Source organism: Peromyscus californicus, unplaced genomic scaffold (genome assembly GCF_007827085.1).
Source record: "Peromyscus californicus insignis strain IS unplaced genomic scaffold, ASM782708v3 Scaffold_13__1_contigs__length_99412109, whole genome shotgun sequence".
In the NCBI taxonomy this organism is placed as follows: domain Eukaryota; kingdom Metazoa; phylum Chordata; class Mammalia; order Rodentia; family Cricetidae; genus Peromyscus; species Peromyscus californicus.
The window spans coordinates 84,216,487-84,231,497 of NW_026294424.1; the positions used below are offsets into that span (position 1 = coordinate 84,216,487).

Here is a 15,011-nt window from a genome sequence, read left to right on the forward strand (position 1 = left end):
CACATTCAGCAATGGATGCTTATTGACTAGGACTCAGGCACTCACTTCACACTTTAAAATTCATATTCAATAAAGCCAGAAACCTGGATTTGTTACATGATCCCTGTATCTATATTCCTCCTATATAATGGGGATATAATGGCACTAGGTGGGTATGTTTTATAGATCAAATAAGTCATAAGTCTTTTAGACTAGTGCCTGCCCTGTACAGTATTACTGGTTGCCTGCTACTTTTGTGCTGAAGACCAAATGGGATAATAGGTACAGAAATAATTTTTTTTTTATTTTTCAAGACAGGGTTTCTCTGTGTAGCTTTGTGCCTTTCCTGGATATCTCACTCTGTAGACCAGGCTGGCCTTGAACTCACAGAGATCCACCTGGCTCTGCCTCCTGAGAGTGCTGGGATTAAAGGCGTGTGCCACCACCGCCCGGACAGAAATAAGTTTATAAAGATCCCCAAAGTCTAAAGAGTAGCAATGTTGGGATTCCAAACTAAAGATCAAGACAAGATCTAAGTACACAACAGCATCCTGTGTCCATCAGAATCCCACAGAGCAGACCACTAAGAAGATACTCAGGAGGAAGTCAAGTCCAAGTCCACCAAACTTCTTCATTCAGCTCTGCAAACAGTCCCTTGGCCTTGCTCCTGGCTGTTCTATCCTGGGCCCTTTCCTGCTCTGGCTAAGCTCAGATCATGCTGCTCACTCCAAAAAAGAGAGGATAAATGTTCACGAGTCACAAGTTTAAAACGAGGCAACTGGTGGCTCTACCATCTTCATTTGTGATTTAGAATAAGTGACAAATTCTCCAGCACTACCAAGTCCAAGAACAGCAGCCTCTAAAGCAAATCTATTTCAGTGTCCACAGAGGCTACCAAAAGTGTGTTTTATTTATTGGTTTTTTCCTATAGACTATCACCCAGAAATCCATAATATAACAACTTTATTACTCACTGTTGGTGAAAAGCATTGTTCTAATCCAAAAGAGGTAAATCGTTTTTGATGAACCACAAGAGACTGTCTCAAGTCCACTGTCTTCCCCTTCCTCACATAATCACTTCTTTTTCTTTCCTTGGTGTTAGATATTAAACCCAGGGCCTCCAACATGCTGGACACTGAGGTATACCCCCAAATCTCCAAAGACTTATTTTGAAAAGTTCTTTTGACCAATCACATCTTCCCTAGAACTCAACCTATGAGACAGGTATAGTAAGTTTGAATCTTCAACAAAGAGCAGAAGAAATGATCTTACTTCATGCAAAATAAGAACATTTTTGCAGAAGGCTCATTCACCCCTCCAGCACCAGGACCACATAGTAAGAGATGAAGAAACATGTCCTTCAGCATCTTAGAGCTATGGCCTCCATTTTGCAACATGAAATCAAAAGATTTACTTGACCTTGCTGCATTTTTTAGTATTTATTTATTTATTTATTTATTTATTTATTTATTTATTTATTTATTTATTTATTTTACAGCCTGGACAAAGTTTCCTCTCTCCTCTTTTCCAAGTCCCTCCCCCCCACCCTCCCTCTGTTTTCACCCCCATTTCTGTTTAGGAAAGGGCGGGTCTCCCATGAGTATCAACAAAACATGGCTTATCAAGCTGCAGTAAGACTAAGCATCTCTCCATGTATTAAGGCTGGGCAAGGCAACCCAGTATGAGGAACAGGGTCCCAAAAACCTGTAAAAGAGTAAGAGACAGCCCCTGTTCCCACAAGAGGACCAGGCTATACAACTATAAGACATATGGAGAGAGCCAAGGGACTTGCTGCATTTTCAATGGGGGCATGCTCATCAACAGCCATGTTCACTTACCCATTCATTTAACTAATTATTTTGAATTCTTATTTTTTGTGAGGCATTCTTTATGCAACCCTTCATGAGCAAACAAGGCCAAATAATAAGCTCATAATTTTGAAAAGGTGAAAATGTTCTATTAGTAACCCATTTCTTTATACAACCCATGCCACACTTTCAAACAAGAAAATTGAATATGACCACTTCTGTACTTTCCAAACTCATTCTGTAATTCATGCCACTAACCCATGGGCCAGTAAATAACAATCTACATATCCTTCAAAAATGTAAAGAATGAATGAAACTATTTCATGGTCAGTTGACTTGAACAGCTGATAATCAAAATAGGCAACTACTTAATTGATATGGATTCAGATTAAATACCCCAACTCTCTCCATCCATCTAAAAAATTCTCTATTTCTTTAAATTCTCACCACTCAAGACTCACCTAAGCTACTGAGATTTTTTTAAGATACACTCATTAGCCTTAGAAAGCATACTCACTGTGAGCATTCTATAACGTAAAGGGCAAGGCTATCTGTATGAGCAGTATAAAGAACTAGGAAATCAGTTCACTGCGTGGTAAGTGAGTCCCTGGACACTTTTAACAACTCCGCAAGTTAATTGTGTATCAAGTTCTCCATATAAACAGTGAACGTAGAGTATCTTGGCAGGAGGCTGGGAACTACTTCACCTGAAGAATTTTGTGCCTGTTGTATTAGATGACTTAAGAATGTTTTTTGCTTTATAACTGGGCGATGATATTACATACTTGACAGATCAGACAGCACTTGATGTGCAAACCTTAGAGGCATAAGTCAAAACCTATTCTCTTCCTTACAGTTTTTTGTCTCTTATCTGAGGAACAAGCACTGTGCATTGGAAAGTGTTATGCAAATAACGTTCAAGCATGGCCATCAATTACGTAGGCCTTTTCCATAAAAAGTCATCAATCTATATCTGTTGAATGCATGACAGATACAGGATATTACCTCATTCCCACCTTCCAAAGTTTTCGCTCATGAAAAACAGCACATCATTATCAAGGTGTAATGGTGAAAAACAAACATGTTATCTGTAACCTGATGCTTACTTAGAGACTTAGATGTAATATTATTATCATTAGTTCTATCCTTTCATTAGTACATTGTAAATTCATGAGTTTTTTGTGACTTGAGGGGGAATGTCAACCACAGTCATTGTTGACAGAGGATACTTTGTGTATCTGTTCAGAGTATCTGTCATGAATGCTAGCTTTTGAAATGCAAGCCATTGGGAAGTCAAAAGTAGCACTCACTAAAGTTTAACAAGAACAAGGATCACCCAAACCAGACTTAGTTCTCATGGCCTGCCTCTATACAGCAAGCAAATGCAAACAGGGCCTGGAGTGACATCACTACAGGCTGTTCCCTTCTTTTGGCAAGTAAGAACTCAGGAATGGACTTTTTTGTCATTTAAAGAATCATACAGATCCCAATCCCCCTGCCGGTGACTGTGGTGTGACACCTTGCACAGCCTTGGTGCAGTGGAAAGGGGCTTGGACCTGCCTAGGCTCAGTGTGCTGGGATCTGCTGACTCCCCATGGGAGACCTCGATTTGGGGCATGTGGGGATGCGGGGTGGCTTGGGGAAGAGGGCTGGGAGTGGGAGGAGGGAGGAGGGAGGAGGGGGGGTCTATGGATAGTATGTGGAGTGAGTAGAAGATTTCTTAATAAAGAAAAATGAAATAAAAAAAGAATCATACAGGACTACATCCTAACACCTATAATTCTAAGAGATAGGACTAATTCCACTCGGCTCATTTCTCAAACACAGTGACAAGGCTAAAAAGGCAGTATTCAATATCTCTCCTTGAATGATGCCCTCTCAACCACTGGAATTAGATTTCTATCAGTAGCCGAATTTGATTAACAATTAAGAGAATACAGATGAGGAATCGAAGTCAAGATTTCCACTGGCTCTATAAAAATGATTTTGGGCAGCTTTAGTAAAATAACACCAAAATGATGTGTATAAAAGATATTAAGTACACATATAAATATATATTTACACATATAGATCTATAATATATGTTAAATTCATTTGTATTATATAAAACTAATTGTTTTGTGCTATACTTCTTTTTTTCTATCTCCAACTCACTTTTTCTTTCATAAAATCCCTAAAGGGAGTGTCATCTGATTTTTATATGTATTAGAATGGTAATGACCCTGTATAGATCAATCTTCCAAATGCCCAGTAGCTTTAGATGCATCTATACTTAAAGCACATTCCTATTAAGCTTTTCCTAACTCATCATATATTATTTTGTGTATTTTTTGTGTGAAGAATGTGATGATGGGAACCTAACACCTCATCGTTTCACAAATGAAGAAAATGATGTTGAAAAAATGTGTAACTTACAGGTATGCTAGAGTCACAGAAGAGCAGGGGTGGAGCCAGGCCTCCCACCTGCTCAGCGACCGTGTGCAGTGTTCTTCCCACTGTCCCACAGGTCATATCACACATCACATCCCACTGCTCCCAGTCTTTGCAAAAGTAAAATGACATATGGTTTGAATTAGGAATGGGACTTGAAGGGCATGTGTGATAGAAGGAGGAATGCTTAATGGAAACAGTGATGCCAACAAATGACATCCCTTGGCACTTTGCAAGCGTGTAGGGGATCTAGAGACAGAATCCAAGCTCCTAAACTATCAGTCATCGAGGAGGTTTCCCTAGATGTACTGTGCATTTAGGTTTTCCTGGGTGTACTGTCACACTGGGTTAGAGGATTTCTTTTTTCATTTTTGTCTTTGGTTAGGGGTATGAAATAGACTGTGACAGTAAAGGGGGAAATAAATGCCCATCAGCCCTGAAAGATCATTTCTTTCCTCACTCTCCTGGTCCAGCCACATAGCTCATGCTTAACTCATACTCTCAAGACAGTCAAGCTATTTAGCCCATTGTCCGGCTTCCTTCCACACTGCACCCTAATACCAGCTTTATCTCCTCTGATTCATTGTTTACATCCTCCATTCATGCGCTGTAATTGAGTTTGTTTAACTGCCTATTGATTTCTGATCAAATAGTTTAATATGACTTGTCTTTTTGGTTCTTCATAATCTGTTTACATTTTCTCTCAACCCAATTGCTTCTTTTTCCAGTAGAGAATTACCACCATACCAACATCCCTTTACTAAATGCTCTTGCCTTGCCCACTCCTACCCCGAGTTCCTCTCTTTCTTCAGATTCTCCCAGTACCCACACATATCTTCCATGCAGCTTCTTGTCACCAGTCCACATACAGTGTGGAGCTCTCCCTTCTCTGCGTATCTGAACTTTCCCCTAATTGTTCTGTATTGTCAGACTGGCATTCCCGACTCAACAGAAGCACTGTAAGTTCAAGAACCACATCTAAGAGTCTCTTGAACAGTCTTCTACCCACTTATCATATACTTTTGCATCTTGTTCACTCTAACAAGATGAAGACCTTCTCTACGGGATAGTCCAGACAAGAGAGAGGATGAGAGACCAGTTGCATCCAAATGATGCTGATAATAGAATCAATGCTTCCTCTGGACCTCCTTCTCAGGTGGCTCACTCTTCTTGTTCCACATCACTCTACACTGGGTTAGTATGAACTGCTTCTGCTGCAGGCTAAGCCAGTCCATTCTCTCTAACCTGGGTCCCACATCCAAGCCACCTGCTACCAGGTCGACAATCATTTTACTTTCCTTCCCCATGCTGGAGACACAGCCAAATGAAATTTCCACTTAGAACCCATCCGTTTGTCCACCTTGGGATACAGTCTCATCCCTTTCCACAGGTGATAGGTAGCCTGTTTCCAGCCTTGAGAGAAGGTTTAATAACACGATGACACTTGGCAGGCAATGTCTCAATCTTCCTTAGACTCCACCTAAGGCTAGAAAATATCACTAGCATCCCTTCCCTTCCAGCATCCTCAGGGACCTCGAATCAGAGGTCTTAAGACGGTTAGACTTTCCCATCAGACTGTCTTCTTGTCCCCTACTCAGAGCCTGAAGCTCCTGCTGTCCTTCCTGAGTTCTGGTTCCCGGGCACCAGCCTCTCCTCTTCCCCACAGCAGAAATCACAGCCGTGGGTTCTCAACCAACTGGCCTTAATTTTCCAAATGAAGAGAAACATCTCCTCTTGTGACTTCTTAAAATGGGAAACAACAGATCCTAAGTGAGGCAGGTTCTTTCTTTTCTTTTTTTTTTTTTTTTTCATTTATCTTTGCTTAATTGTCGTGAATGGAAGCATCACAGAAATGTCTCAGAAGAGAGCACTTTTCCCTCCCAGCTCCAGTTACTCCCTAATTGAACAAGAAAAAGAAGAAAGAGGAAAAGGTGTGTGTGTGTGTATGTGTGTGTGTGTGTGTGTGTGTGTGTGTGTGTGTGTGACTGTCTCTCACGCGTGCGTGCAATGATTCCTCCTAGGCCACTGCTAGTCTCAACAGCGGTCCTGTCTCTCACACATTCCTGGAAAACACACACACACACACACACACACACACACACACACACACACACACACACACACACACAGCGGCATGTTGCTCTCTCGCCCTTGCATGAAAGGAGTTCCCTCCTCTGCCTCCTGCTGGTATCCTTCTGAGTGCAAACTCCCTTGCTCCTGCCTCACCCACCGGCTATGTGCCTCCCGGGTCCCCGCAGCAGAGACCTCCTCCAGGCTCTGCTCCTGGCACACCGCCCTGGCAGTGCCACCTGAGCGCAGCCCAGCAGCGGCCCGCAGGGTCCCTTCCGTCCTGAGGCCTCGCACACAGCCCGGGAAGCCTCCAGCAGGTGCAAGCCAGAGGCGGGATCTTAGCTTAGCTGTCTCCCTCTTCAGATCAAGGTTCGCACGACGCCAGCACTCTGTCTTTCCTCCTGATCTGCAGCTCCCAGAAGGGACACTTACCCAGGGCAAGAACCAGGAGCAGCGACAGGGAGCTGACGCCGCTGCCCGGGGCGGCCGGGTCCATCAACCGTGCTGTGCGGGGCAGGGCAGCCCCTGGAAGAGTCTCCCTGCTCCTTCTTCGTGCCCTTCCCGGGCCCGGCACCGAGAGGGTGCTTGGAAACTAATCCCTGAGCCAGGAGGAAACGAAACTACGCAGCAGGCAGCCTGGCTACAGGGCAGGGAAACACCCGGGGCGGGCAGCCAGCGGGTTCCAGTGTCGCCCAGCGCTGGGAGCCTCCTATTTATCCTGGAGCCTTCTGCACACACCCCCGAGAGGCGCACCACTTGGTGCTGGTAGCCTGCACGCTGCTCCCACCCAGCTGCCCCACACCCATACCCACACCCAAGGACAGACTCAGATGGCCATAGGGCCAGCTCACCCACTCCCCCTGCTGGGTCTCACCTGACTGTTCATTTATCTCCCCCCTGGGGGAGTAAGCAAGGTAAAGTGGGCCCAGACCAATGGCAGAAGATGACCCTGCAGCCAGCTTGTGGCCTCAACTCATGGAGCCCTCTGAGGGAAAATCAGAGCCAAACACTTGTGGAACTCTCCATCTGGCTATGGCTGGAGTTAAAGGGACCAGAGCCAAGTTCACTGAAAAAACTCAGGAGTTAAAAGAGAGCAGAGCCAAGTTCACTGAAAAAAACTCAGGCATTTGACAGATGATACAGAAAGGCAGTTTCTCAAGACTCATAGCTGTCTGTAAAATTCTTAAAGGTGACAGCTCAGTGTCTTCTATTAATTTATTAGCTTCTATTAATTGATTAACGAATTCTTTGGTAAGATTTTTAGCTTACCCAAATCTCCTTCAGAAATTTCATGTAGCCACTGCTTGTGGTGGTGCATACCTGTAATCCCAGCACTTAGGGCTGAAGCAGGAGAACAGCAAGTCCTCAGGGTCACCCTGGCCCACATAGCACAATTTTAGCTCAGAAACTAACGAACGAATCAACTATGTACACAGATAGATGAAAGAACATCATTTATGTTTTATTTATCCATTAGATTTCATTTATCTGTCCTCTTAATTCTAGTTGGATCTTTCCAAATAAGGCTTTTTTTTTTTGACTTGTGTCTTGCCCAACCTTGTCCCTACTTCATAACATTTGCTATGAGAAGTTGTTATGCACTGAGCAGTTTCTGGAACTCCAAAACACGCTCAACAGCCTTCAAAGAGGGATAAGAGCTTCCAGTTTTACCTTATATTATAAACATATTTGCCTCTGAAGTGGCCAAAGGGCTTGGGTCTTGGGTACTGACTTACTGATCTTGCAAAAGCAATACATAAAAGCCACCCATCTTCAGAAGCTGCATTTCTGACATCCAAGAGAACAATAAACATCTCTTACATGTGAAATGTAAGTCAAGCATCTGCCACTTCTTTCTCATCCCATTGTATAAATTAAGCAAGTGACATTTTGTTTCTAGACCAATCCTAATTATCTTAGTGCTTTAAGCAACTAACATATCTGGAAGAATGAAAATCGACTCTTCGGTTTTTAGATCCATCCATTCTGGTTTCCCCCTTAGAGCCCTGGGAAAGAGGGCTTTCTGCAGGAGAGGGTGGGGTCTAGAGCATCTCAGGACTGGGGGATAGAAGGTCATGCCCCATGGATGCAAAGGGCAGAGTAGGGGAAGCCAGTGGGTCTCAGAGTCACTGTCACGGGCTCAGCACTTCTCTGTGCTCTCTTCTTCCTGGCATCGTCTCCCTCTCTTATATCACGGTATTCTCTGAGATGCACCATAGTCAGCATCTGTGGTCTTACTGCCAGCAGACTCCTTCAGTCCTCTTATCCCATCCCATTAACTGTAAATATAAATTTAAAAAAAAAAAGAAAGCACACCTAAGCAAAGCATACTGTATATTTGTTGAGAATTATAAAGGGCCAAGACATGATATATGTATTTAGCATTCCGGACATTCAAATGGTAAATTAACTTTTTCAGGCCACTAGAGGATGAAATAGTGTAATTTAACATACTAACTAGGCCAGATAAATTAGTATCTTTCCATGAGAGCTTTATTCACTGACAGAAATAAAATAAATGCTCCAAGAATATGTCCTCTAGAATTCCTAGTCTCTTCAAGGTCAAGAGAATTTCCCTTCCTCTTTTCCACTCTTTCTTCTCCTTCTCTTCCCTCCTCTCCTTCCTTCTCTTCCTCCCCCTCCACCTTCCCCTCTTCTTCTCCACCGGCCACCCCCCCCCCAACTCTCTACTTGTTTATGGAGGAATTTAAATCTGAAATCCAAGCTTTAGTTTCAGAAAGCTGGAGGTTTAACTTCGGTCTTCCTGTGTCCTTATTCTTCTAACTAAGGTGTGTCTCAAGTCTTCAGATCCCATGCTGGGCTGTAACCAAAGAGGAACAGCTCAGTGTGGCACAGGAGTCACAAAATAGAACTTGCACTCACCACGCTAGACATTGTTTGGATGAGCTCACCCCTGTGGCAGGCTTAGTCAGGTACAACCAGCTCTCCCAAATCTGGTATGAGGCTCAAGAAGATTCCTGTGAAGGGCCTGAAGCATCAACCTTTTCCTCTTCCCACACAAGGGTAGCCTCCATCAAGAACATTCCTCCCCCTCCTCTGGTCAAGACAAAATAAGCCACAGCACATAAACAGACACACATGATGATGCAAGGAAGATTCCAGAATGTGTTTATTCTGGTCAACATAGTCTGCAGATTTTGACTATAGACCATAGATTCAGCAGTCTGGGGAGGTTTTTGAGTAACAATCAGTATGGCTTAATTCAATAAGAGTAGCATCTTTTTAAAATATATTGTTTTGATATAAGGATGAAATAAATTTTATATAGTATTGAGTTACTATCTAATAAAATATTGATTAAAAAATCACTGCTCAAATTTGCTATTCCCTTGGTTGTGTTTTATGTTGAATTATTCTGTGGAGGATTCCCTTCTGCTTTGCTTTGCCTGTCTTTTTCTTGCCCACTTTAGAATACCTTCCTGCGCAGTGTTTTGGGGAATCTACCTCTTTATACAATGCTTGTTTGGCTCACTATCTTTTCTAAAGAGCAGCTTAATCAGACTTCAATGGATCTCAAACATACTCACCTATGGGATGTTAAATCTGATAGTTTTGGTTCACTGTTATTCTTTCCATTAATCAAAGTATTAATGCTATAGAAAGAAAAATCTTCTGTTAAAAGGGGGAAGGGTAAATTAAGCAAGCACCTGAGGAGCACAACTTTCAATTCTCTCTGTGACAAGGCTCTAACATCCCTCACTAACATGCTTGCTACCATGGTTTGTTTTCACGTCCTCCCATACAGTGCCAGACTCCCACCAGTGCAGATACTCCTGTGGGTGGGATAACAGGGGTGGAACATTAGGAACCACTGGTTTATGACTCTGTTCAAACTGGAGCCAGGTCACCAAATGGATGAGTCACAAATTATTCACTTCTCCAAGCCTCCGTTTCCTCATCTATAGAATGTAACAGTAATGACTGGCATAGTTTTCATGGCACACATTGATAGATACTTCTAAGGCCAAAAGCTAATTATTAGAAATTATCCAGTGAATTATGATTGTTATGTAATTAAACTTTAGAAGGGTCATGGAGAAAGCAAAGAGAAGTTGGTTGTCTCATTAATAGTTGAGCTGGAGTGAAGGAAATAACAGAGTGAAGGCTGTGCCGAGATAGTATACCGACTTAAGATTCTTTGGATCTGGGTACCATTGTGCCTCCTCACACTCCCTTGGCCCTCTGGCCCTCTTCTCCATCCCTTTCCATTCATCCATCCTTGATTTCAGTTCTTCTTATTGGGAAGGTAGCATATGACCTAGAATATAATATTTTACTAAGCAGTGTCTTCGTTAGGTTTCTATTACCATAAGTGATACCATAGACTTGATGATAAATGAAGAATGCAATTTTATTTATTTAGCTGAGATTTCTGACAATTGGGGTATCCAAGAGTATAACAGCAGTAGATGATGAAGGTCTTCTTCATAAGATATTAGGGGGCATCAAGTGACAAGACAGAGAATGCATTGCTTGGACCTCATTTTCTACTTACAAAGCCACAAATACCATTGTGACCTCATGGAACCCTGATCACCACTCAAGAGACCCACTTTAACATAGAATTAGCAAAAATAACTTTCTAACACATGAACTTTTGTTAAAAAAAAAAACACTCAAATCACAGAATTATTCCCCTGGCCCTGCAAATTCATGTCCTTCTGCCTATTCAACATCAGAAGTCCCAAAGTCTTAATTCAATTCAGCACTAATTTAAAAGTCTAAAATCTAGAGTCTCATTTGAATTAGATGTGAGATTCAAGGCTGGGTTAATACTGTGGCGAATCACGCCAGCTCTGAGCCTATGAAATCAACAGAAGTTATGTACCTCCAAAATAGTGGTGAGACATCCTCATTCCAAATAAGAAAAGGCCAAGAACTCCAAAACCGGACAGAGAAAATAACACTGTCTCATGTAAGAGAGCAGTCTCATTTGACTCCATGCCTCACACATCTATCTTTGTGCCCTTCCTGGGTTTGCCCATGCTTCAGCTCACTCAAGATGGAGCTTCCTGTCTGAAACTCTCCAAAACTGCCATTGTATCTCTATAATCCTGGATTCTCAGAGACACTCCCATGTCCACAGTTCCAGGAGGCATTGCCCTAGAAAGGGTTGTGTGTAGAGGTTCAACCCTTACTTCAGTGTTCTGCCTGAGTCTCTGGGCATCTCTGGGCCATGATGACATCCACTAAAATATATGCAGAGGAAGGCAGGGCCTCACAGCTCTTGCATTCTTCAGGCCTGCAGAATACATGACATCTACCTGGGGCTCCCTTCCAGAGCAGTGGGTGGGGTCTCATGTTACCAACAATCAGAGCAGGGATGATTTAGAGCAGACTTGGGGTAGCAGAGATCTGAGGCTCTCATGTGAAGTGAGTTCACGTAGGGTACCCTGGGTTAATGCTTTGAAGACATTCTGCCCACCTACTGCTTTGGTCTGTGATGGGAAGGACACACTTGATGGTCTCTGAAATGCTTAACAAGTCTCCAGTGTTCAATGATCCCTTCTATCCATGCTAATCTCCTAAGCAACAGGTCACCCAGGGTCACCCTTGGCTTTCACTCCTCAAAATGTTCATTTCTGCCACTCAGTCAGGCTAAGGACTTTTCAAATCTTTCTTTTCTCTTTCCCTTTTTATTATAAACTCATCTTTAAGTTATTTCTTTGCCCTCTCATTTTTTTCTTTAAGGCATTAAAAGCGACTTCATCATATAGCCTGAATGTTTTGCTGCATAAAATTTCCCCTGTACCAAATATTCTATCTTAACTGCTCTAAAGTCCTGCATTCCACAAAGTCTGAGAGTTCAGACACAGTGCAGTCAAGTTTAACAAAGAGGACTTTAATCCAATACTTTGTTCCTCAGTTCCATTTGAGATCTAGATCTCATCAGAACCTCATTGATTATCTGCATTGCTGTCCTCTGAGAAGGTCCAGGCTCTCCATGGATCCTGAAGAATCTTACCATAACCCTCCTCAGTTCACAACTGCTCCAGCCTCTACCCATGGCCCAGTTCCAACGTCAGTATTCAATGAGATTAGAGCAATGTGAACAGAATACTAAGTTCCCAAAGCTTTACACGGCATCCCCCATCCACCATCTTTCCACAGCTTCATAGGTAAATGAAAGAGAAGGAGAAAATGGCAGAGATGGGGAGTCTTTAATTATAAACAACCTTTCAAAAGACATTTCTTAGCCAGGCGGTGGTGGCGCACACCTTTAATCCCAGCACTTGGGAGGCAGAGCCAAGCAGATCTCTGTGAGTTCGAGGCCAACCTGGTCTACAAAGCGAGTTCCAGGAAAGGCACAAAGCTACACAGAGAAACTCTGTCTCAAAAAAACAAAAAAAAAAAAAAAAGATATTTCTTAGAGGAAGAATGGAATTTTTAAAAGTAAAGGAATGGAGCAAAATATGATACCTAAATTTGAAACATGGTCATGTCTTAATCTTCCCTTGTTTTCAAGTAAAATCATCAATATTCTTAATCTGATGACTGATCTCAGTTGTGAACCTGATGATATCTGGAATCCCTTAGGAGACAGATCCCAGGGCATGCCAGTGAGGGATTGTCTTGATTAGACTAATTGAGGTGGGATGACTCACCCATGGACGGCACCATTGCCCGGCTGGGGTCTTTGACTGTAGAAAAAAAGAGCATACAAATGTCCACCTGCCCTCTGCTGATGTACTGTGGATGTGATGTGACCAGCAGCCTTAAGAGCCGGCTGGCTTGACCCTCCTGCCATAGTGGGCTGCGCTCTGTCTGAACTGTAAGTCAAAACAAACCTTTTCTCCCTTCAGTTGCTGTTGTTAGGGTATTTTATCACAGCAACAGAAGAAACCAAGACACTTATTTCAGCTTCAGTGAAACTATGATTCTCCCAAACAATTTAGTTTTGACTTAATCTAACCATCTTTAGCATTCAAGCTTTTTCCACAGAAGATAACGTGTTCCTTCAATGATATCTTTAAGCTGATTTTTTTATTTCCCCAAAATATTTATTTAGCCTCAAACCATATATCTATCATCTGTCTATAGACACAATGTCCTAACTATTAAAACTGATGTAAAATATTCAGAAATTAGTTTGACATGCTATACCTGGGATGGTGCAATGGTTAAGAGAACTGACTAGTCTTCCGAGGACTAGAGGACCAGGGTTCAATTCCCAGCATCTCCACAGCAGCTCACAATTGTGTGTAACTCCAGTTCCAGGGAATCTGGCATCCTCTGCTGGCCTCCATGGGGCACTACATGCATGTGGCATACATACATACATAGTGCAGGCAAAACACTCACAAACATAAAATAAAATCAATAAATTTTTGATTTTATAGAAAACTCTTATATTTTGTCTATATCTTTAAAGCATATTAAAAGTTCCTACTGATGTCCCCACTAATAACTACAAACAACTTTTAATAACTTCATCCTTGGGATTAGCACATACTAATCATTCATATAAAGTTATTGTTAAAATTCAGAGGCATGTAATCCACAATGCAAAGGAAGAAGAAACTAGAAAACCAAGAAGTGAAAACTATACGAAACAAAGCCACAGTTGCTCTCTGTGCGGATTGGATCTAGACTCGATTAAGAGGCGCTCTGGGTTGTCTGCGAAGGCATTTCCAGGAAGGACTGAGTAAAGGGAGAGGAGTCATTTAAAGAGCCTGCCCCACAGTGGGCGGTACCTTCCAGCGGCGGTCCAGATCTAAAAAGGCACAGGACAAGCCAGGCCGCCTGCTTCCCCTCCTTTGCTTTTGGATGGTAGCCATCGCCATCAGAGCCCATCTTCAGCCTCACAATGCGGACTACCAGCTGCTCCAGGAATCCCCCATGCCTTCGAGCCAGAATGGGATTGCTGAGACATCCAGTGTCCAGGACAGAGAACGACCTGGGTCTTAGCGACTTCAGTGTGCAGTAGCCATTGCTGGGTTACCCAGTGTGTAGCATGAAAGCCAGCCTAATAAATTTCCTTTCATAGCATATAGCCATCCCGTTGGTCTGTTTGTCTGGAGAATCTCAGCTAATACCTCCTCTAAATGTGTTTTGTAGAGTTTGAAGCCCCCTTTCTCTATTCAGGAATCCCATCAAGATTCCACAAAGCGTATCGTTGTGATGTCACCCCACAGTAACTTCTTGGTAATAACAGGTTCTCATATTATGTTTTTCATGGTCTTTATAGTTTTGAAGAGCACTTATAAGAAAGTAATTTTCATTCACTTGCTAACTAGCCATCTACATTTGCACATGTTATTTAATTCCAAAATTGCCATTGATGGGGAATAAAAGCAAAACTAGACAGCTGGGATCATAAATAACTAACGAACTTCTTACCACAAAGGAAACAATCAGCAATATGAGGAGACAACCAACAAAATGGGAAAAATATTTCACGGCCATTCACCTGGCAAAGGACTGACACTCAGGTATATGCAAGCAGCTCAGAAAATGTAACAAGAAAATCACTAGTCCAATTAAAGCATGAGCAAATGACTTGAGTAGACATTTCCCCCAAAATGAAATACAAATAGTTAATAATATATGAAAATGTTCAATATTATTAGCTATCAAAGCAATATAAAGCAAAACCACAACTGGGTATCATCTTACCCTAGCTAGGATGGTTATTAAAAAATATGCAAAATAAAAAATTACAAATGTTGGTGAGGCTGAGGAGCAAAAGAAAGCGTCATAGTC

The 15,011-nt window shown here is 42.4% G+C and overlaps 1 protein-coding gene across 1 annotated transcript in view; it reads right to left on the reverse strand.

The window, feature by feature from the left end:
- Positions 1 to 7,078, reverse strand: part of Btc (betacellulin) — a 50,704-nt gene extending 43,626 nt beyond the window's left edge. Inside the window, exon 1 of the mRNA XM_052735354.1 lies at positions 6,720 to 7,078. Coding sequence (XP_052591314.1) covers positions 6,720 to 6,783 — 64 coding nt within the window. The 5' untranslated portion in view covers positions 6,784 to 7,078. The remainder of the gene's footprint in view (positions 1 to 6,719) is intronic.
- Between the last annotated feature and the right edge of the window lie 7,933 nt (positions 7,079 to 15,011).